The sequence below is a fragment of the Callospermophilus lateralis genome, chromosome 4 (assembly GCF_048772815.1).
Source record: "Callospermophilus lateralis isolate mCalLat2 chromosome 4, mCalLat2.hap1, whole genome shotgun sequence".
Lineage (NCBI taxonomy): Eukaryota > Metazoa > Chordata > Mammalia > Rodentia > Sciuridae > Callospermophilus > Callospermophilus lateralis.
The window spans coordinates 157,984,947-158,006,474 of NC_135308.1; the positions used below are offsets into that span (position 1 = coordinate 157,984,947).

Sequence of the window (21,528 nt, forward strand, 5' to 3'; positions counted from 1 at the left end):
TTGCATGGTGTGGCTTATGCCACACACCTTCTTTTCTAGAACTGTGAGAAGTACTGATGAAACTTTGGCCACTGAATCTTTAATGGGCAGCAACATCACATACAAGTTGCTACATTTACATGGCAGGAGGAAGAGTGGCTGCGTGGGGCTCTTTGAGGGAGGGGGACAGCACAAAGGAGCCTGTCTTTCACCCTGGGATCCAGCCGAGTATCCTTACTGCATCCTTATTCATAAAGCTCAGCCGTGACTACAGCTGTGTTCTGAGACCCGTGAGTTCTTCTAATGTGTGTGGGGGGACTTTGGGAACCCCAGCACAAGAGGACAGGTTAAAAGTGCTTACTTGGCACAGAATCTGGCACAAAGGAACCTTGCAATAAATAGAAGTTTTCAATGACCTTAGGCAATGTCTAGGCTGAGCTGGGGCAGTGGGGAAGGGCACTGAAGGGAGGCTGTGGGTGCTGGATGGAGAGGCCATGGTGGGCCCTTTGGTCACATGGAGGGTAGAAAGCTGGGATTATCTAACCAGCTACTGTTTTTGAGTCCTTCAACCCATGGCACGAGGCTAACTATCAGGGTTGAGCTGAAACTTGGGTATCTGTTAAGAGAGGCTCCCAAGCTCCCTGTAGATGTAGCTGGGCCCAAACCTGGTTTAGAAGGGGTGTCTTGGGACTGCCTTGAGGCAGCAGGAAAACTCATGCTCCTTGGGCTCTCACCGGACACTGTACCCTCGTTGGTATTTAGGAAAGAAAAGGAAGATGGTCCTGATGAAGGCATGTGATGGCCAATGAGAATCACCTGGGCTCTGGTGGACAGCATCCTTCTGGAACTGCAGCCCCCGGAGCAGCAGCCAGCTCTCACCTGTCATCCACAGGTTGATGGTGTCGCAGATGTCCGACTTGAATTCGTGGGTGTTGAACCAGGACTGTGGGAAGCAGCAGCAGAAGCTGGTGTACAGGGCTTTGCTCAAAAGTGATGGCAACCTCTAGGGGGACAAGCAGAGCTCAGGCAACCTTCTCGACATGTCAGAGCCCTGAATTCAGAAAGGACCTGCACTAAAATTCTTTTCCATCGAGAAACTGCCTTCCTGCTGTTTTTTTTCTTTTTTCTCTTCCCCCACCCCCGCCCCAGTACTAGGGATTGGACCCATGGTGCTTTACCACTGAGCTACATCCCCTGTCCTTTTTACATTTCATTTTGAGACAGGGTCTTGCTAAATTACTGAGGGTCTGGCTTTGAATTTGCAATCCTCCTGCCCCAACCTGGAATCACAGGATTATAGGCGAGTACCACTGTGCCACGGTCCTATTTTTTTTCCTTCCTTTTTTGGCACGGGAGATTGAACCCAAGGGGGCACTAAACCACTGAACCACATTCCCAGTCCTTTTTTATATTTTATTTAGAGACAAGATCTGGCTGAGTTGCTTAGGGCCTCACTAAATTGCTGAGGCTGGCTTTGAACTCTTTCCTACCGCCTCAGCCTCCTACTGGGATTACAGGCATGTGCCACCAAGATGCGCTGGGGACAGCCCTGTTGTTGTTGTTTGTTTGTTCTTGTTTTTGCAGCCCTGGGGATTAAACCCAGGGCCTTGCACATGCTAGGCAAGCGCTTGACCACTGAGCTACATCCCTAGCCCCACTTCCTGTTCTTTTTTTTTAAAAAAAAGGTGGGCTGAAGGGGGAAGGGCAGGATGGAGCAGCCAAGGACACATCAACAACCTTTTTTTTTTTTTTTAAAGAGAGAGAGAGTTTTTTAAAAAATATTTATTTTTTAGTTTTCGGCAGACACAACATCTTTGTTTGTATGTGGTGCTGAGGATCAAACCCGGGCCGCACGCATGCCAGGTGAGCGCGCTACCGCTTGAGCCACATCCCCAGCCCCCCACTTCCTGTTCTTAAGGGAAGTAATGTCTGTCTTCCGCTGCCTCCACATCTCCTTATCCTATAACAGGGTTGCTCCTCACCCATCAAGTTATGTTTGGCCAATAGCCTCCTCCATCCCCGAGCTCCTTTATGTGAGCTGTTAGCCCCTTCTGCAGCTTGGCCAAAGTGCAGCCAACAAGATGGCAAGAGATACATCCCCCTGTTACCACTGGCCAAGGCGGTAATGGGCCTTTACATCGTGTAACATGTGTGCCATCAAGATTTTTGCAGTGTGTCTTTTGCCTCTTAATTTTATCTGTATTAATTTTTTTTTTAATTATATAGTTAAACTATTGGTCTTTTCCCTTGTTTCCTCCAAGTCACATTTAGAAAGCCCTCCCTCACCCCAGTCATGTAAAGTATTCAGTCATGTTTTCTCCTAGCAATCCCTTCAGTACTTATGTTCACACACATCTAAAAAGTACATATGTATGTTCACACTTTTAATTTTAACATTCCAGGCTTACTTAAATCTCACAGAAATATATAAAATAGAAAAGGAAAGACTCTCATAACTGCAGTCCTCAGAGATAAATATTGTTAAGAGTTTGGTAAATATTTTTTCAAATTTTCTTCTCTTCTTTGGCACGTACACATACAGTCAAGTGCCACCCAGCAATGGGGCTGTGTTCTGAGAAGTGCATTGTTGGTTGACTTTGTCATTGAATGAACACCACAGAGTGCACTTACATAAACTAAGACTGCTGTGATGTCCCTGAGAAATATAATCTCATGTCACAGCCAATAACATGCAATCCACTGTTGACCAAACTGTCACTTGTGGTGCATGACTGTGTATATATTTGAACATAGAGTTGTATGAATTGCTTTTTCACTTAAAATATATGATTATAGCTCTCCTTGTGGGTATGTAGAATTCTATTATATTTTCATAGCTGCTACATTATAACTGGGTTACAGAGATACCATGTGGGGAGCCACTCTGAGTGACCCACGCCTTCCATCCTGAAGCAAGAGGCTCTGACCAATCATTGCATTTAGTGGTGACTTGGGCGTTGTCCCAGGCCAGGAAGTAGAATGAGTGTCTTCAGGAGCTACATTCACCTGTTCCTTTGTGATACTACTCCTTTGCCCTGTTTGGGATAGAATGTTCCATGGAAATGCCCTTTGTATGTCCCCTTCTCTTGCTCTGCCTTTGGGTATGGCCTTCCTAGATGTCAGTCACCTGCTGTCAGCAGACATCACAAAGCTAGACTCAACCCCCTGAAACCTGACCCCTTGCCTCATTTGAATGGCTTCTCCTCAATGAAAGGGTTCAGCATCTGCCCCTCCCACTCTCTCTCTCCACCCCTCCACCCCCCACCCCCGCCTTAAGGTCAGAGGACCCAAAGAAAAAGATATCTCTGTCTCTGTGTGATTATTTTGTGCAGCCCAGTTCACCTAGAGTGACCCTGAGTATTTTAGTTGTGAAGAAGGCGATGATAACACAACTTTCTACTCACTGCTTTATGTAAAGGATGCTTAGGGCATGCTCTTCGACACTAGAGGTGAACAGAAACCCAATATCATGTTTTCCTAGGCAGTGGATGATACTCACTTTCAAGAGTGCCTCCACGAAATGCGATCTGGGTTGATGAAACAAGAGGAAGGCATAGTGCCGGGCTATCCTGTCAAGAAGCCTGTTCTGGACCTCCTTGTTTGGCTGCCGGGAACAGAAATGGGGAAGGAATTATTGAGTCCCTTGTTGAGACAGCCAAGGGACTAGCACTCTCCAAGCATGACTCTCACTTTCAGGGATCCTCTTCTCCAGCTAATGAACCCCACATGCTTTATGAAAGAACCAACTCATCTTTGGCATCAGAGTCACAAAGCGTGTGCCCAGAGGCAGTGTGCTGCTGAAGGAGGCACACCAACTCTGGGTCATGGGTCCTGAGTTCTATTCTCAGCACTGCCCTGGGCCAGTCACCTAACGTGGACTAGTTCCTAAAGCTCCGGGGAGCCAGAGGACATTGGGTGATGGATGATATGCGGGGTCCACAGGTGAGACCTGAGTAGGGAGGAGACAGAGTGACAGCAGAGCCTGCAGGGGTGATCCACGGGATCCAAGGAGCTGGTAGCTCAGGTTAAAGAGGTTGGAATTTGTTCTAAAGAAAAGTAAGCAAACCAAAGAAACAATCAGTTCCTCATTTACCTGGTACCTTTCATGAAACATCCACCAAAAGCTATCCAGCCACAAGGTTCTGGGAGAAGGAGAAGAGAGAAACTTCTCTAATTCACTCTCTGAACAGAAAGACTTGGGGAAGAAAAACACAATCTATATTATATTTATTTTTTAAATTCACCTTGAGCCACAACCAGATTCATAATTGTCTTCACTCAAAACCTGCCTTTCCGCCCGTGCCGTGGTTTGCTATTGTTACAAAGAGCACCATCTCCTGCCAGTCATCTTTGGAGTCCATATTTTTGGAGTCATCAAAAAAGCTGCTCAGGGCTGGGGTCGTGGCTCAGTGGTAGAGCACTTGCCTAGCATGTGTGAGGCACTGAATTCAATTCTCAGCACCACTTATAAATAAATGAATAAAATAAAGGTTCATTAGCATCTAAAGAATATTAAAAAGAAAGAAAGAAAGAAAGAAAGCCACCTAATCTTGTAGTATGTGCCCACAATTTGCCTGGCCTTAAGCCAGGTGTTTTATGTATTCCCATTTAACCCTCAATAATCTTATGATACACATCTACATCACGGACTAGGAAATGAGAGGCTAGAAAAGTCAGGAGACTAAGGACTGACGAGCTGAGAGCACTGGCCTAGAGTAACATGGCCAGCAAGTGGCCGAGCCAGGACTGGAACACTAACTCTAGTCAGGATTCCATGCCAGCTGCTCCAGCTCTCACCCCATGGCCAACTGACAGCAACCTTCAGCGACCCATGTAGATATCATACAAACGAAAAAGACTGCACCAGAAAATTCCTCTATACTCCTTTCTGTTTTCAGAACTATTGTTTATATAGCTCTCAGGCTTCCAAAACATTTTTTCTTTTTTAAAAAAAAATATTTATTTTTTAGTTATAATTGGTTACCTTTATTTTATTTATTTATTTTTATGTGGTGCTGAGGATCAAACCCAGGGCCTCCCACATGCTAGGCGAGTGCTCTACCACTGAGCCACAACCCCAGTGCCCCCCCAACCGAAACATTTTTTTATATAAATCATCTTTTGGTCCTGAATATCAACAATTCACACTAAGTTGCGAGCCAATGTTGTCTATGTATTCCTGACACTAGTGCTTCACCAAGTTAGGCTTTTGTGTCTGTGTTAGCAGCTTTCACCACTTGGATCATCAGATTCTTCTGAGTTAATAATAAACATACAGGTACTGGGGATGTGGCTCAGTGGTAGAGTGCCTGCCTGGCATGCATGAGGTCCTGGGTTTTATCCCCAGCTCTCTGAAAGGAAGGAAGGAAGGGAGGGAAGGAGGGAGGGAAGGAAGGAAGAAAGAAAGAAAGAAAGAAAGAAAGAAAGAAAGAAAGAAAGAAAGAAAGAAAGAAAGAAGGAAGGAAGGAAGGAAAGAAAGAAGAGAGAGAGAAAGAGGGAGGGAGGGAGGGAGGAGAGAAGGAAGGAAGGAAGGAAGGGAGGAAGGAAGGAAGGGAGGGAGGGAGGGCACAGAATTCTAAAATTAAAAAAAAATTATCCATGAGCTCAGGGCAGCAGAAAATCTAGCTTTCATTGTTATGTAACCGGTCTGAACCCGGCCCTTGATCTGAAGCTGCCACTGTCAGAATATAACACGCAACATTTATTGGATGCTTCCTTGGTGTCTGCCACCGGGCTGTGTACCTTCATTTCTCCTCTCACTTAGATGGGACTGATTCAGACATGGCCACAGCCAAGCAGTAGGAAGAGGCCAGGAAGAAGGGCAGGAAGGAGTGGGGGAGGAGGAGAGGAGGGAAAGAGAGAGAGAGAGAGGGGAGGGTGGGTGGAGAAGTAAAGGTAGAAGAGATGGTCCAAGATGCTGGGTCCCAGGAAAGGCAGGGCAACTAGTTAAGAACTGAGGGGACAATGACCAGAGCTGCTCTGGGGACACAGGGGTTAAGCAATTGTGATGGAGGAAGAGGCCCAGCTGTATAGCTGCTGGGGCTACTTCCTGGTGTCCTCCTCTGCTGGCCTTTTTCCAGTTCTCTCCCATCTGCATGAGCTCGTGGGTCCCCGGGCTTGGCATCCTCCCCTCCTGAGGTACCAGCAGGCTCTAAAACAAGTTCTCAGGGTACTGTACACACCAGGAGGGGCAGGAACTAAATATTCTAGCTAATGTGTGATTAAGGAAAAAAGTTCACCTCACCGATATGCAATGGAGTAGCTGTCAGAGGAACATGTACAGAATTATAAAAAAGACATGTACCTATGAAGGCGCGTACTCCAGATGTTTTGGCAATGAGAGGATCATCAAGACCCCCTGGAGAACAGGCGTCTAGGTTTTGGAGTGAACTTGGGTTGTGGTTACTCACTCAGCTTAGTCCCCTAGAGCATGTGGCCCTGAGCAGAATCCTCAGTCCCTCCTAGGCTGTGAAAGGGGGACAACTGTGCCTGCCCACCCCCTGCCACCCCTCCCATAGGCCAGAGTTGGCCCTTGGCTGGGTGGGCTGCCAGCTCTCTTTCCTTACCTTGCCACTCAAGGTGTTTTTCTCTGCCCGAATCACGTTGCCCACCATGTCGCAGAAGTCCACTCCATTGGGAAGCTTGTTGGGCCCAGAGTCGTTAAATTTGGGAGGCTGGTATAGCTCGGCCAGAAGATTCTTTTCTGCTGTTTTCTGAAGCAAAAGAACGGAATGTGAAAATGGGGACCACTGTTTTGACAGTTTAAAATAATAGAATATCTTCCTCTTTTTATTATGAAGACAGTATAGACACAGAAAATGAGAGGGTGTTCAAGACCCAGTACCCTTTACCAAACCCCTTACCTATTCATATGATTTCTATTCTCCTTTAAAGCTTTGAGCAAATGTACCTTTAATCATCACACACACACTTTTACATCCTGCTTTATCTACTTTACTTTAGGTTTTTTTTTTTTTTAATCTAGTTGCATTGTTCCCAAAATTATCAGTTAAAATGCTATAATTTAGGGCTGGGGCTGTAGCTCCTTGGTGGAGTGCTCACCTCACATGTGGAAGGCACTGGGTTCGATCCTCAGCACCACATAAAAATAAAATAAGGTATTGTGTTCATCTACAACTAAAAAAAATTTTTTTAAATGCTATAATTTAACCAGGCACAGTGGTTCATGCCTGTGATCCCAGCAATTCAGAAGGTTGAATCAGGAATGTCACAAGTTCAAGGCTAGCCTCAGTAATTTAGTGAGACCCTGTCTCAAAAAAAATTAAAAGAGATGGGGATGTGGCTCATCAGTAAAGCAGTAAAGTAAACCAGTAAAGGTTCAATTCACACACACAAAATGACAACAACAACAAATAAAACACTACAATTTAATTTACTCACCAACTATTTCCAATAAACACTGCTGTCATTAATATCTTGGAGCATGTGGTTCTACTCCCCCTTGGGTCACTTATTTTGCATAAATTCCTTACAATGGTAATATTAAATCAAAGGCTGTGACCATATTTATAGTATTTAATATATACCATTCAATTGATTTTTTAAAATATTTTTTTTAGTTGTTGATGGACCTTTATTGTATTTATTTATATGTGGTGCTTAGAATTGAACCCAGTGTCTCACACATGCTAGGCAGGTGCTGTACTACCACTACCATTTTTTAACAAAATGAAAACGTGATGATTACAAAAATGTAAAAACATAGAAAAGTAGAAAGAGGGAGTTGATTCCCTCACCCAAAGGCACCCACTGGAAACTTTCTGATAGATTGAACTACATATTTTTCCCCCTTTTTGGTACTGGGGATTGAACCCAGGGACACTTTTCCACTGAGCCACATCCCCAGACCTTTTTTTTATTTTTGTATTTTGAGACGGGGTCTCAGTCTCACTAAGTTGGTTAGGGCCTCACTAATTTTCTGTAGCTGGCCTCAAACTTGTGATCCTCCTGCCTACCTTCAGCCTGCTGAGCTGCTGGGATCACAGGCCTGTGCCGCTGTGCCCAGTAATGGAACTACTTTCTAACTGAGCTGTGGTACTGGCAGTGGGAGAGCAGCTTGGTGATCTGCTGCATCAACCCTGAGTCAGATGACAGCTCTGCCATTTACTAGCTGGGCCACCTTGGGCAGGACACTTATACCTGCTCAGCCACCACCAATGGTGAGTAACACAATTTCAAAGCAGCCTCAACCATGAGTCTTCTTGCTGTTTTGGAATTTTCTGGTCTAAAATATATAAAAATAGTGGGCTGAGGCTGTGGCTCAGTGGTAGAGCACTTGCCTAGCATGTGTGAGGCACTGGGTTCAATTCTAAGCACCACCTATAAATTAAAATAATAATAATAATAATAATAATAATAAAGGTCCATTGACAACTAAAAAAATAGCATAGCGTTTCACACTGTCCATCATTTAAAGCTTATTTTTTTAAAAATTGTTGATGGATCTTTATTTTATTCATATGCAGAGCTGAGAATCAAAACCAGTGCCTCACACATGCACGGCAAGTGTTCTACCACTGAGCCATAACCCCAGCCCAAGCATTTATTTATTTATATATTTTTTGAAATGTGATTACTTTAATACAAAACAGCAAAAAACATAGAATAGCCAAAGATTATAAGAAAAAATTACATGTCTACAAATAGATCAACAAAGACTTTACATTAAGCTTTAACATTCACAATAAAGGTAAATTTCACTTGCTTAGATTAAACCTAAATAGTGGTATAAAAAGAGCATCTGCCTGACTCTTCTTCTACCACAGCAACACTTGAGAGAATTCCAAAATGATCATTTTTCTTCATGTTTGAACTATGCATCATACCAATTTTCTGTATAAATGCAATTAAATTTAATTAAGTCAAATGCAAGATACACACCTATGGTTAGACTTAGGTAACATTCTGGTTCCCACATACAGAGCATCTTCAAGGGTATTAGTGTGATCGGAGGAAGGAAATTATGATATGAGATGAAATAGCAAAAATAAAAGCAATGGACAGATCACAGTGATCACATAACACAGCTAAGTATTTAAATACAATTTACATGTGGAAAAAAGTAATTTCAAGTTAGGGGTTCTTTTTTAATTGATCTTTTAAAAATAAATGACAGCAGAATGCATTACAATTCTTATTACACATATACAGCACAATTTTTCATATCTCTGGTTGTATATAAAGTATGTTCATACTAATTTGTGTCTTCATACATGTACTTTGGATAATGACGTCCATCACATTCCACCATCCTTGCTAACCCCCGACCTCTCCTTCCCCTCCCACCCCTCTGCCCTATTTAGAGTTCGTCTATTCCTCCTGTGCTCCCTCTCCATACCCCACTATAAATCAGCCTCTTATATCAGAGAAAACGTTTGGCATTTGCTTTTTAGAGATTGGCTAACTTCACTTAGCATTATCTTCTCTAGCGCCATCCATTTACCTGCAAATGCCATGATTTTATTCTCTTTTATTCCAGCCCAAGCACTTAAAGCTTCGAATGCTTATCTCTTGGGTAGTTTAAAGAACAAGCAGAGAAAAATCTTTTTTTTTTTTTTTTTTTTGGTGGTGCTGGGGATGGAACCTCTAGTCCGCAGGGAGATTCTTAAGTGGGTGGCTGTGAGACGGAGCCAGATTGCTGCCGAGAGCCAGTAGTGGGGGCCTGACTGCTGGTCAGAGGACTAAGCGGGAAACAGAGCCCTTCCATGGAGGTGTCCAGGACCCTGGACACATCACCTAACTTTAATCCTGAATCCCATTTCCAGGGGCATCAGCAATGATCTCCATAACTAGCCTCTCCTGAGAGTCGGAGCAGCCCCTCAGAAACCTGCTGTGTGGACAGTCCAGGAAGGCCCTGTGGCACCTCAGAGCAAGACCCAAAGGCCTTGTTTCTAAGGAGAAATACATTCTCAGTTCTAAAAATAGCACACACGGCTCTGCAATGCCCCTCCTTGGGGGTTGGGGTCATCTCTGCCCTTTTGAGGGTGTCATGAGAAATTCCAAAGTTGTCAAAGTATTTTATGATCTTCTTTGAAAAAGAGAACTCTGTGTTTTCCATTCCATCTCCACCCAGTCACCAAATTCCCCTCTCCCGGAGTAAAACCTATTTCTTGCCTAATAGAAACCAATCCAAAACAGACACAGCAATCAGTCCCTTACCTTTTTCACAAAGGAAGACTTGGCACTCTTGAATTCGGAGCCTTGGCATGTATATGGTGTTCTTTGCTGTTTCTTGACTGCAGAATGGAGGAAAAGAGATGAGAAATGAGACGCCACAGGTGGTGTGCACTGCTGGGTGGTCAACATAACTGAGACTCGTCACTCAACCTGCGCTGCCCAGTGACGCTCATCCTGCTGATTTCACTAGGTCCCATGGGTCTGACGACCAAGATCCCCCTCCCTATCAGATTAGACCAAAGAGGGGACAACTATGTGGCCATAGGCAAGTTGCTCCCTTCTCCCTAGCCCTGTTTCCTCTTCCACAAAATGTTTTTAAAAGGACCCAGAGTGAAAGCACCTAGTGTCCTATGTCACATAGTTAGCCGGTCCATAAATGGTACCCTCTTCCCTCTGTCCTTGCCCAACATGAGGAAGTCAGATGTGAGACTCCTCACCTGCAACTCTGAATTCCTACCCAATTATGTTTCAAACACTGAAAACTCAGGGGTGGGGCTGGGGCAGGGTGGTGCAGTGTGTGCTTCTAGCAAGCCCTTGGGTTCAGTCCCCAGCATGCGGAAAAGCAAATCAAAGCTTAAAATATCCAACTACAAAAATCAAATCCACGACAACCCCATCAAGGCTATGAGAAGGGATTTTTGCCTCTGTCTTCTGCGCTGACTTGACTGTGGCTTTTCTCTCTTAAAGCCTTCTTCTCCAATTCAAATTTCTCAATTGCCTTAAAAAAAAAAAACAGGAAGAAAAAAAATGGGGCATTAGGGATTAATGCAAATCCTGGGGACCAAGGCGTCTTCCTTGTTGGTACCCAGAAGGCCTGGAGAAGTTTGTAGCCAACACTTCCTGTCTTCCCCCAGGTGGCACCATCTGTGCCCCTCAGTGTCACTGAATCCTCCCCAAGTGTCATTAATCTGTCTTCCACACCACAGTCCTCTCACACTGCCCCTCTGAGGACAGGATTTGGAACAGGGTTCCAATCACAGCCTCACAGGTTATAAGCTCCAGTTGAATCTCTCTGTAAAAGGGGATAACAATACCCACCTTCAGGTCCTTACAAGGATCAGAGATAAAGTATCTTATGCACTTTAAAACACTCTCACAAAAGCTAGCAGATAGGGCTGCTCACTAAGGGGAAACTATTATTGTTATTAATCATGATACCCTTGACCTCTCAAGAGTCTTCTCTTGATCACTCTGACTCTCCACTCCTGCCCCTTAGGAAAGGAAAGAAAGAAAAATGAACGTCAGTGACCCACAAGTTGCACTGATCATCAACCAAAAGCCCAGCACTGCGTTAGGACTGCAATCATCCCGTGCCAGGTGCTTGCTGTCTACCAGGTGGAACAGAGGCTGGGGAAGCCATCTGGCAGCAGGAGCTGAGTCAGCCACTGCCTAGTGCATAAAGGGCATGGCAAACCATGACCCAAAAAGGTGGCCAGGGTGGCCAGGAATGGTTCTGATTCAGCAGCAGTTGTGAGTTGCCTGGGCAGAGCGGCAAGGAGGAGAGGCAACGGGTCCCTTCCTTCCTCCAGGTCACATGGGCACTCAAAGTTGCTCCTGCAGTCCCACTACCCCGCCTGTAGGTTCTGCCTGCAGTCAAGAACACCCAGGAGCTATGTCCATGCTCCCGAGTCCCCCACCAGAGCCTGCTTCTGGGAAGGTAACTTCATTCTTCTTCCTGGTTTCAAAAATTATTATTAAAACAATCATAGAAGTGACATATGCTTATTGTTTTAAAATATCCTAACATTACAGAAGAATCTAATGTAATAGTAAAAGAGTTCATATCCTTTGGATCCCCTCCTCTTTCCAGAGCTAACCCTGTGTAACCATTTGGTGTAGATTCCTCCAGATTTATTTCCTATGCATTTATACACATAAAACACTTCTGCTGAGAGCCAGGTGAACTTCTGTGTCCTGACTAAGTACTGTAGCACCCTATAAGGTAGATACGTTAATGCCATGTTTTACAGGAAATTGAGACCCACGGTGGTTAAATCATTTCCCCAATGTCACGATTTGAGGGAACAGTAAAGCAGAAATTTAAACTTTGACAGTTCTCCTTAAAAGCATAAGCTTTCTCCCACAGATGACTACATAGAAACACAGAGAGTGTGCTTTTCACCTTATGGGGAATCATTCCAAACAGTGTGTGTGTGTGTGTGTGTGTGTGCACTTTGCTTTGCTTTTACCCACAATTTAATTTGAAGCTTTACTCAAGAATGGGGTAGAGAGACTAATGCTATTGGTCTCTCTCCTGTCAATGGCTTCACCTGTATGAAAAACAATTTGACTTTATAAATTTATTTATAAGGCTCTATTCTGTAGAAATACTTGCAAATGATCACTAAGGTACGTGCACAAAAATATTCAAATGTGTATCATCAAAGTGCCACTGAAACATTTAGCATTAAGGATGAATTAAATAAATTATGCCATTTTCAACCTACAGAATATTACACAGCCACTGAAAGATAGGGCAGGTCAGTAGTACTGACTTATAAAATCTCTAAGAAGTATTTATGCTAAAAATAAATGAGAAAAGGAATAAGAGAAAACAAACACAGGTTACAAAGTAATAGTCATGGCTTTGTCAAAAATAGAAAACAATAAACCAAAATTATGTAATACCTATGAAAATAATAACCTAAAGAAGATCTGAAAGGGCCAGGTGGGGTGGTGCCTGCCTGTAATTCCAGCATCTCAGGAGCTGAGGTGGAAGGATCACAAGTTGGAGGCCAGCCTGGGCCACGTAGTGAGACTCTGCCTCAAAATAAAAAAAAAAAAATAAAAGGACTAGAAGATGTAGCTCAGGGGACAAGTGCCCCTGGGTTCAATCTCCAGGATGAAAAATAAAAGTTCCGAAAGGATACATGCCGCTGAGATTAGCAATCCTTAGGGTGAGTGAGGGAAATAGGGGCTGTGACTTGCCCTGTGACTTTAATTCTTGTATACTTGTAGTTGGTTTGAAAATTTTAGAAATAGTATGCATCACATTGCTATTTAAATTGTTAAAAGTGTGACAAAAAGATTGACTCAAGAGTTTAACTGACCCCCCCCCCCAAATCAGTACTGGATAAATTGGGTGAGGGGGAAACTAAAAATGGTGGAGGAATCGTGAGGCCAGGAAAAGGGGGCAGAGACCTTGGTAGGAAGCAAGATCCCGGGTGGGAGGGGTGAGAAAGTTAAGGTGGAGAACTGGCAGGAAGTGAAGGAGTAGGGTTAAGACTGGCCACAGCAGTGGAGGGGGGTGATGAAGAGGAGGAGGAAGAAGGCCAGGGGGAGGAGGAGGAGGGGGAGGAGGAGGAAGAAGGCCAGCGGGGGAGGAGGGGGAGGAGGAGGTGGAAGAAGGCCAGGGGGGGAGGAGGGGGAGGAGGAGGAGGAAGAAGGCCAGCGGGGGAGGAGGGGGAGGAGGAGGAGGAAGAAGGCCAGTGGGGGAGGTGGGGGAGGAGGAGGAGGAAGAAGGCCAGCGGGGGAGGAGGAGGAGGAAGAAGGGGGGGGGAGGAGGGGGAGGAGAAGGAGGAAGAAGGCCAGGGGGAGGAGGAGGTGGAAGAAGGCCAGGGGGAGGAGGAGGGGAGGAGGAGGGGGAGGAGGAGGAGGAAGAAGGCCAGGGGGAGGACGAAGGGGAGGAGGAGGTGGAAGGCCAGGGACAGCACCGGGGCCCCAGTGAGGACCAGGACACACAGAGCTTTTCCTCTTGAACTACAGAAGGGCACTACCAACAGATGGCCTGGGCTTTCAAGTGGAGTCCCTCTCACTGAGCCCAGAGACACTGGAAAGCAGGCCAAGTAGACCTGTGCGAAGAATAGGGAGCAGCGGGACACAGGCCACCAGAGAGGGCGCACTCTGCTTGGCCAGCGCAGGACTGCCCTTTAGGCCGCTCGGCCCCCAGGTGCAGGACAATGAAAACAGGGAAGCCCAGAGCGGGGCCCAGACTGCAGGTGAGTGTCCTCCGTGTGGACGGGAATCCTGCAGTTAGAGCGAGGACTTGCCCGCAGCACCCGGCGCCCCCAGAGTAAGTCTTCATAGTTCCCATCCCCCTCCTCGTCGCCGCCAGGTGCCCAGGGAGGCCCATGAACAATCCGGGCAGCCGTGGAGCCCACTCTGAATGACACACCCCACTCCCGCGGAGGGGCAGGTCCTCGGTACAACTCCGACAGGTGACACTGCTTTGTTACTCTCATTTTCAAATATTCTTCATAAGCCCCAGAGTTCTTAAGTTCAGTTGAAAATAAAAATCCAACACATACTGGTACCAAATCCAGAGAGCCAAAAGGCACGGGCAGGGGACTCAAGCCTGTGTTCTTCCTCTCACAGGGGCTCAGCCACACCCAGCTCCGCAGTGAACCTTCAAATGCCTGCCTCCCACAAGCTGTGTGAGAGACAGACAGACAGACACACAGAGACAGGGAATTATTGGAGGGCTTGTTTTACTTTTTTTGATAAAAATGAATCAAAATTAACCCTCAGACTTCCAGTTTATGGTCCAACACTTAAGGAGCTCAGAAACTACCACTATATCCTCATAAGTAAAAAGCTGAAAAGTCGACTTTTCTTAGACCTGTCTGTGGGGAGCCATTCTCACACGTGACTGGGCAACTCCCGGTTTGGGTACAAAACGCTGGGCGCCAAATTCCACCATGCGCCCAGCGCACTGGTTTCATTAAAGAGGTTCTTGGCATAAAAGTTAGCTAGTGAAGTCAAATGAACACACGGGCTCAGTTACCTTTTTGTATGACCAGGTCCCAGACGGCTCTCCCTCTGACTCACACCACCTGGTAGGGTAGCAGGGATTACTCAGGGCTAGCAGGAGAGAGGGAGAGAGAGAGAGAGAGAGAGAGAGAACCCCACGGAGTGGCCTTTTATTGGGGAACAAGAAATTCAGGGGAGAATTCCATCCAATGAAGGTTGAGGGGGGCAGCACTCCAAGGTCAGGGTCAGTGGTCAGTCACACCCCCACACGGACAGGCTCTTGCACCAGGAGAGGGTCGGGAAAGCTCAGACACAGTTTAGCCAGAGCGCCTCACACCCAAGCCGGGAGTTGCCCAGTCAATGGCTCCCCACACCTGTCAGAGAATCAAAGTCACAGGGCACCCTCCTCAGTTGGGGAGGGTGACAAGCAGATACAGATAATCATAACCCAGGAGCAGAAACTTCCACATGAACCAGATGAAAAACCTAACCTTCCATTGATGAATTGCTGAAGGTTCAGTGTACACAACTCTTGAGTTAAGAACTCCAGATGTCACAAAAATTAACTCCAAGGGAATCTCAATCTTAAATGTAAAATGCAAATCTGTAAAACCCTTAAAGAATAACACAGGAGAAAACCTGACCTTGGTCCTGGTGATGACTTTTTAGATATGGTACCAAAGGCACAATCCATGAAAGGAGGATAGCTGGACTTCATTAAAATCAAAAATTTCTGCTCTGCCAAAGACACTGTTAAGACAATGAAGTGACAAGTCACAGACTGGAAGAAAATATTTGCAAAAGACATGTCTAATAAAGAACTGTTGATCAAAATACACAAAAAGCTCTTAAAACTCAGTGGTTAAGAAAACAAATAACTCTGGGCTGGGGATGTGGCTCAAGCGGTAGTGCGCCCGTCTGGCATGCGCACGGCCCGGGTTCGATCCTCAGCACCACATACAAACAAAGATGTTGTGTCTGCCGAAAACTAAGAAATAAAAAAAATTAAAAAAGAAAACAAATAACTCCATTAAAAATTGGACCTAAGACCTTAACAAATGCCTCATCAAAGAAGATAAACAGAAGGTTAACAGCATATGAAAAGATGATCCACATCACGTCATCAAAGAAATGCAAATTAAAACATACCAATTTGAATGGCCAAAATCCAGGACACTGACACCATCAAATGTTGGTGAGAAGACAGAGCAACAAGAACTCTCACTCATCAGTGGTGGGAGGACAAAATAGTACAATCACTTTGGAAGAGAGTTTGGTAGTTTCTAACAAAACTAAACATACTCTTACCACAAGATCCAGTTATTCTGCTCCTTGGTATTTACCAAAGAAGCTGAAAACTGATATCCACCTCCATAAATCCTTACACAGGGTTGTTTTTAATAGCTTTATTCATAGTTGCCAAAGCTTTGAAGCAATTAAGATGCCGCAAGTGAGTGAGTGGATAAATAAACTATGGTATACCCAACCAATTGAATATTACTAAACACTAAAAAGAAATAAGCTACCAAACCATGAAAAGACAAGAAGAGAAATTCAAATTCATGTTACTAAGTGAGGAAAGCCCATCTGAAAAAGCTATATATTGTATGATTTCTCTGACATTCTAGAAAAAGTAAAACTACAAATCAATAAATGGGCTGAGGAACTAAACAGACATTTCACAGAAGAAGAAATGCAATCAATCAACCAACATGAAGAAATGTTCATTATCTCTAGCAATTAGAGAAAAGCAAATAAAAACTACACTGAGATTTCACCTCACTCCAGTTAGAATGGCAATTATCAAGATTATAAGCAATAATAAGTGTTGGTGAGGATGTGGGGGGAAAGGGTACACTCATACATTGCTAGTAGGATTAAAAACTGGTGCAATCACTATGGAAAGCAATATGGAGATTACTCAGAAAACTTGGAATGGGATCACCATTTGACCCAGTCATCCCACTCACTGGTTTATAGCTAAAGGATTTAAAGACAGCATACTACAGTGACACAGTCACATCAACGTTTTTGGCAGCTTAATTCCCAAAGCTAAACTATGGAACCAACCTAGATGTCTGTCAACAGATCAATGGATAAAGAAAATGTGGTACATATACACAATGGAATATTACTCAGCCTTAAAGAAGAATCAAATCATGGCATTTGCAGGTAAATGGATGGAACTAGAGAATATCATGCTAAGTGAAATAAGCCAATCCCCCAAAAAACAAAGCCCAAATGTTTTCTCTGATAAGTGGATGCTGATCCATGGAGGGGAGGGTATAGGGAAGAATGAAGGAACCAATGGATTGTGTAGAGGGGAGTGAGGAGAAAGGAAAGGCTATGGAGACAGGAAGGATGGTAGAATGAGACAGGCATTATTACCCTATATACATGTATGATTACACTTCTGGAGTGACTCTGCACCGTATACAGCCAGAAGAATGAGAAGTTGTGCTCCGTTGTGTCAATGTGTCAAAAATGCATTCTTCTGTCATAACTAATTAGAACAAATTAAAAATTTTTAAAAACCCCAAAAAATTAAAATTAAAAAAAGGAAAAGTACAACTACAAAGACAGTAAAAAGATCAGTGGTAGCCAGAGGTTAATGGTAGGGAGACATGAACACACAGAGCCCAGAGGAGTTAGGCCAGTGAAACTATTCTATAGGTACAATGGGAGATGCAGGTCATATGTGTCCAAACCCACAGAATGTGCAACCCCAGAATGAACCCAGTGTCAACCAGGGATGCTGAGTGGTAATAGTGTGTCAATGCAGGTTCATGGATTGTAACAACTGAGGTGTGGAATCCTCAGGGAGGTTGTGTGCTGGGGATTGGGGGTATCTGGAGAAACTACTTTCCATTCAAATTTTCTGTGAATGTCAAACTTTGTTTAGAAAGTCTATTATTATTATTATATCAGGGATTGAACCCAGGGGCACTTAACCACTGAGCCACTTCCTCAGACCTTTTTATTTTTTTATTTTGAGACATGGTCTCATTAGGTTATGTACAACCTCACTAAATTGCTGAGGCTGGCTTTGAACTCTTGATCCTCCTGCATCAGCCTCCTGAGCTGCTGGGATTACAGGAGTGCCACCCCATGTCTGGTTCTATTAAATTTAAAAATTTGTGCAAACAAACTTTCAAATATTCCCATATTTTCAAAAATGTGGAGGAGCATGCAGGACACTGCAACATCTTGATGACCCCCTGCCCCCCGCCCCCCGAATCCTTGCCTCAGCTCTAGGACCTAAAACTCACCAGACTGTCGGTCATCGGGCTGTGCTCTAGGTCCATATTCCCAATCTTCTGATGCACCTGGAGCATGGAGCCAATTAGGCAGGCTGGGAGGTGAGGCAGCTAAGGAAAGTCTCCAGGCAGTGATCACCCACAAGAAGGTGGGGCTTGCCTGGCAAAGAGGGCGGCGTTGTCACTCCAGTTATTTTCTCTGCAAATATGCACACTTTTCCTGGGGGATGGAACCTAGATTTTGCACATGCTAGGTAAGTATGAGCTACCCCCCAAGCCCCATCACACCTTTTCATCTTAAGGGAATTGCTTTCTGAGTATAAATGAAAGCTGACCATATTGCAGACCACTTGGGAAATACAAAAAAGAGCAAAGAAACATTTGTAATGCCACCAGGCTAACAATTCTGTTAGACTCAGGGGAGATTTCCTTCCATTATTTTTTACATACATAATTACAATCTCAGTGGATGCCTGTTTTACTGCTCTGACTTCTCCCGGCTATTATTAGGGGCATTTTCTGTAAGGTAATCTTCATACTAATTGTGTTCAATAACATACTAATCCTCTTAAAGGATGCACCTTAATACATTTAAGCTATTGAATATTTAAGCTATTTACAACTTATTGCAGTTACAATGAAGCAGACCAGAGACCCTACACACCCAGAAGAACCTTACCATTATTAAGCAGTAACCCCCATGATATTTGTAACATATAAATTCCTCTTCTTGTTGGAAAGCTTTATAATAGAACATTAGCAAAAATTTCTACCAAAAAAATTCAGTGTGGGACAGGATTTCCTATTTCTTGTTATTCTGCTTGCAAAAACTAAGTTGGGCCACAGACTCGATGATATCACTTCTGCTTTTGTTGTAAAACCTCTGACTAATCTAAAAAGTGGGACAAAAAGCACTTTCTGTGAACTCAAGAAAAAAAATATAATACAGTCATGTAGACTCCTACAAAATGTAAATCTTCCAGCCCCTCCTCCCACTGGGTATAAAGTTCAAAGACTTTCCAAATCCTTGGTCCAGAGCATGTTTTAGGCGATAGCCTCTCTGGACTCTGCAGTCAATAAACCTGCTTCCTGAAAATTCCTCGGGGGTCCAGCCTCTTCTGTCCCACATCAGTAATTAATGCTGCGAGGCCACAGGGCCATGCAGAGAGCGGTTTCTATATCTTGGAATATTTAAGAGGGATTTTCAGGTGAGGGATGACTGAGTAAGAGTATCTTGTCCTTGTTTATCACAGTTAAAATATGCTCAGTTCTACAGCCCCCTCCTTACATTCTCAACTCTTGCATTTCTTCCTGTCTGAGCCTCTGCTGGTGTAGGAGACAGCCTTTGGAAAAGTGCCACTCTCCCCTCTCCTCTCACATAAAGCTCTCTTACCTCCTTTACCCTCAAGTGCTCTTACCAATCAGAGAACAATTGAAAAATGCAGATGCCAAGAAGGGAGAGAACAAACCATAAGTGAAATGGATTGCTCAGGTTGAGATGAGTGTGGGAATAAGAAGAAAGAAGGAGATTTCAAAAGAGGCCCAGCAAAGCAAGACCCCGGGAAAGATTCCCATGGGCTCCCACCTTGCTGCTGCATCTTGAAGAGCTTTGGAGAGGGCTGGAAGGGGAGGGGTGCGGGATGACACACGCAGCACTCTAAGGTATGAGTGGGAAAGTCCGGGGGTTATTTGTAATCTGAAGGGTCTAGTTGCTGGATGGGCTCTGTGGTCCTCCAGAAGAGGGGGTTCTGCGATGCCTCAGTTCAGGAGTGAGTGAGGATCAAGGAAGACAGGACCAGGGAAGATGGGTGCTGGTAGACCCTGGAGGATGCCAGAGGGGCAGATGTGGAGCCAAAGCAGAAGGGCTGGTGGTGAGGAGAGGTGAAGGCAATCTGAGGCAGAAAGCTGGGCCAAAGGTCACTTGTCTGAGGACGGAGGGTTGGCCTACTATTTCTCAGAGGGAAAGGAAACCCTGGGAAAAATTATACTTTTCCCTCTTCTTCCTTATTCTTTCAACAAATACATCCAGGACTTCCTTCTGGGCTTTTTCTGATTAGTTTTTTTAAATATTTCAAGTCAAGACAGGTGCACTGGTGCACACCTGTAATCCCAGCTATTTGAGAGGCTGAGGTAGGAAGATTGCAAGTTCAAGGCCAGCCTCAGCAATTTAGCAAAACTATGTCTCAAAATGAAAACTTAAAAAGGCTGGGGAGATATCTAGAGCACCCCTGGGTTCAATCCCCACTACCACAAAAGAACCAAAACAAAACAACAACAACTACAACAACAACCTCACAGGTCAAACAACCCTTCACAGTCTCACCTTCTTTTAGAGGCTAGGTAGGGCTTAAGAATTAATGAATTGCTGGGTGCGGTGCCCCACCCCTGTAATCCTAGCAGCTTGGGAGGCTGAGGCAGGAGGATTGCAAATTTAAAGCCACCCTCAGCATCTTAGTGAGGCCCTAAGCAATTTAGCGAGACCCTTTCTCTAAATAAAAACTAAAGGGGCTGGGGATGAGGCTCAGTGGTAAAGCACCCCTGGGTTCAATCCCCAGTACCCCGCCCCCCAAAAAAAGAAAAGAAAAAGAATTAATGACCTAACGGATGTGACTAGAGTGGACTAGCGAGTGATGAATGCCAAGTCTGTAGCACTGTTCCTCAGTGGTGGCACTCAGGTGCATCTGGTCTGATTGCTGGTGATCCACCAGAGGATACAGGGGCGGTGCTCCTGAATGTCCTTCCTCCCTGCCCTGGCCCTTGGTGCACTGAGTGAAACCACCAGCTTCTCATCCACTGGTATCATGGGTAAGGCGATGACATTGATGACCTCCATCTTCTTGGAACAATCCATTGTTCAATTTCTTGTAAATTGGCTATCAAAGAGTTTTCACGTTTAAAAGCTTGTCATTTCCCACTCCAATCTTGCTGTTGGTTCAGTCATCCTCCTGGAAATCACAAATGGCAAATAGCACAGAACCATCTTAGAAAACACAGGAGGAGGAGAAGACGGACCCCTCACCTGCTCAGCAGGGCGGCTGGCCAGGCTCGCCACACGAGTGTACAGGGTGGGGGCGGAGGAGGCCTGTCCGTGAAGCCCCTCTTCACTGAGGACCTCCAGGCACACCCAATTGTTCTTTCAACCTGCTGAGGCCCGTGCTTCTCTCCACTTAAAATTAAAAGCCTAGAACACTAAAAAGTTTAGCACTCCAGATCACCAGGCAAGTTGGTTTCCAAACTAGAAATGAAATTGAATCTCTTTGCCTCTCTGAGACTCAACTGAAAAAGGAGGCGATTTGGATTAAGTGGCTCTAACACCCTTTCCAGATCTCAGATGCTGTGATTCTAGGATACTGGGTCCATTTCCTCAGCACCAGACTCTCGATCTACCTGGGGCTTTCTGCTCCCT

General features: G+C 44.8%; 1 protein-coding gene across 1 annotated transcript in view; it reads right to left on the reverse strand.

Moving 5' to 3' along the window:
- Positions 1 to 20,973, reverse strand: part of Fam227a (family with sequence similarity 227 member A) — a 47,141-nt gene extending 26,168 nt beyond the window's left edge. The window contains exons 1-9 of the mRNA XM_076855435.2: positions 20,838 to 20,973; positions 18,135 to 18,217; positions 10,843 to 10,894; positions 10,327 to 10,344; positions 10,159 to 10,235; positions 6,546 to 6,692; positions 4,073 to 4,174; positions 3,479 to 3,583; positions 859 to 982 (exon numbers count right to left, since the gene is read on the reverse strand). Of these exons, the coding sequence (XP_076711550.2) occupies positions 859 to 982; positions 3,479 to 3,583; positions 4,073 to 4,174; positions 6,546 to 6,692; positions 10,159 to 10,235; positions 10,327 to 10,344; positions 10,843 to 10,894; positions 18,135 to 18,217; positions 20,838 to 20,973 (844 nt within the window). The remainder of the gene's footprint in view (positions 1 to 858; positions 983 to 3,478; positions 3,584 to 4,072; positions 4,175 to 6,545; positions 6,693 to 10,158; positions 10,236 to 10,326; positions 10,345 to 10,842; positions 10,895 to 18,134; positions 18,218 to 20,837) is intronic.
- Positions 20,974 to 21,528: the final 555 nt, after the last annotated feature.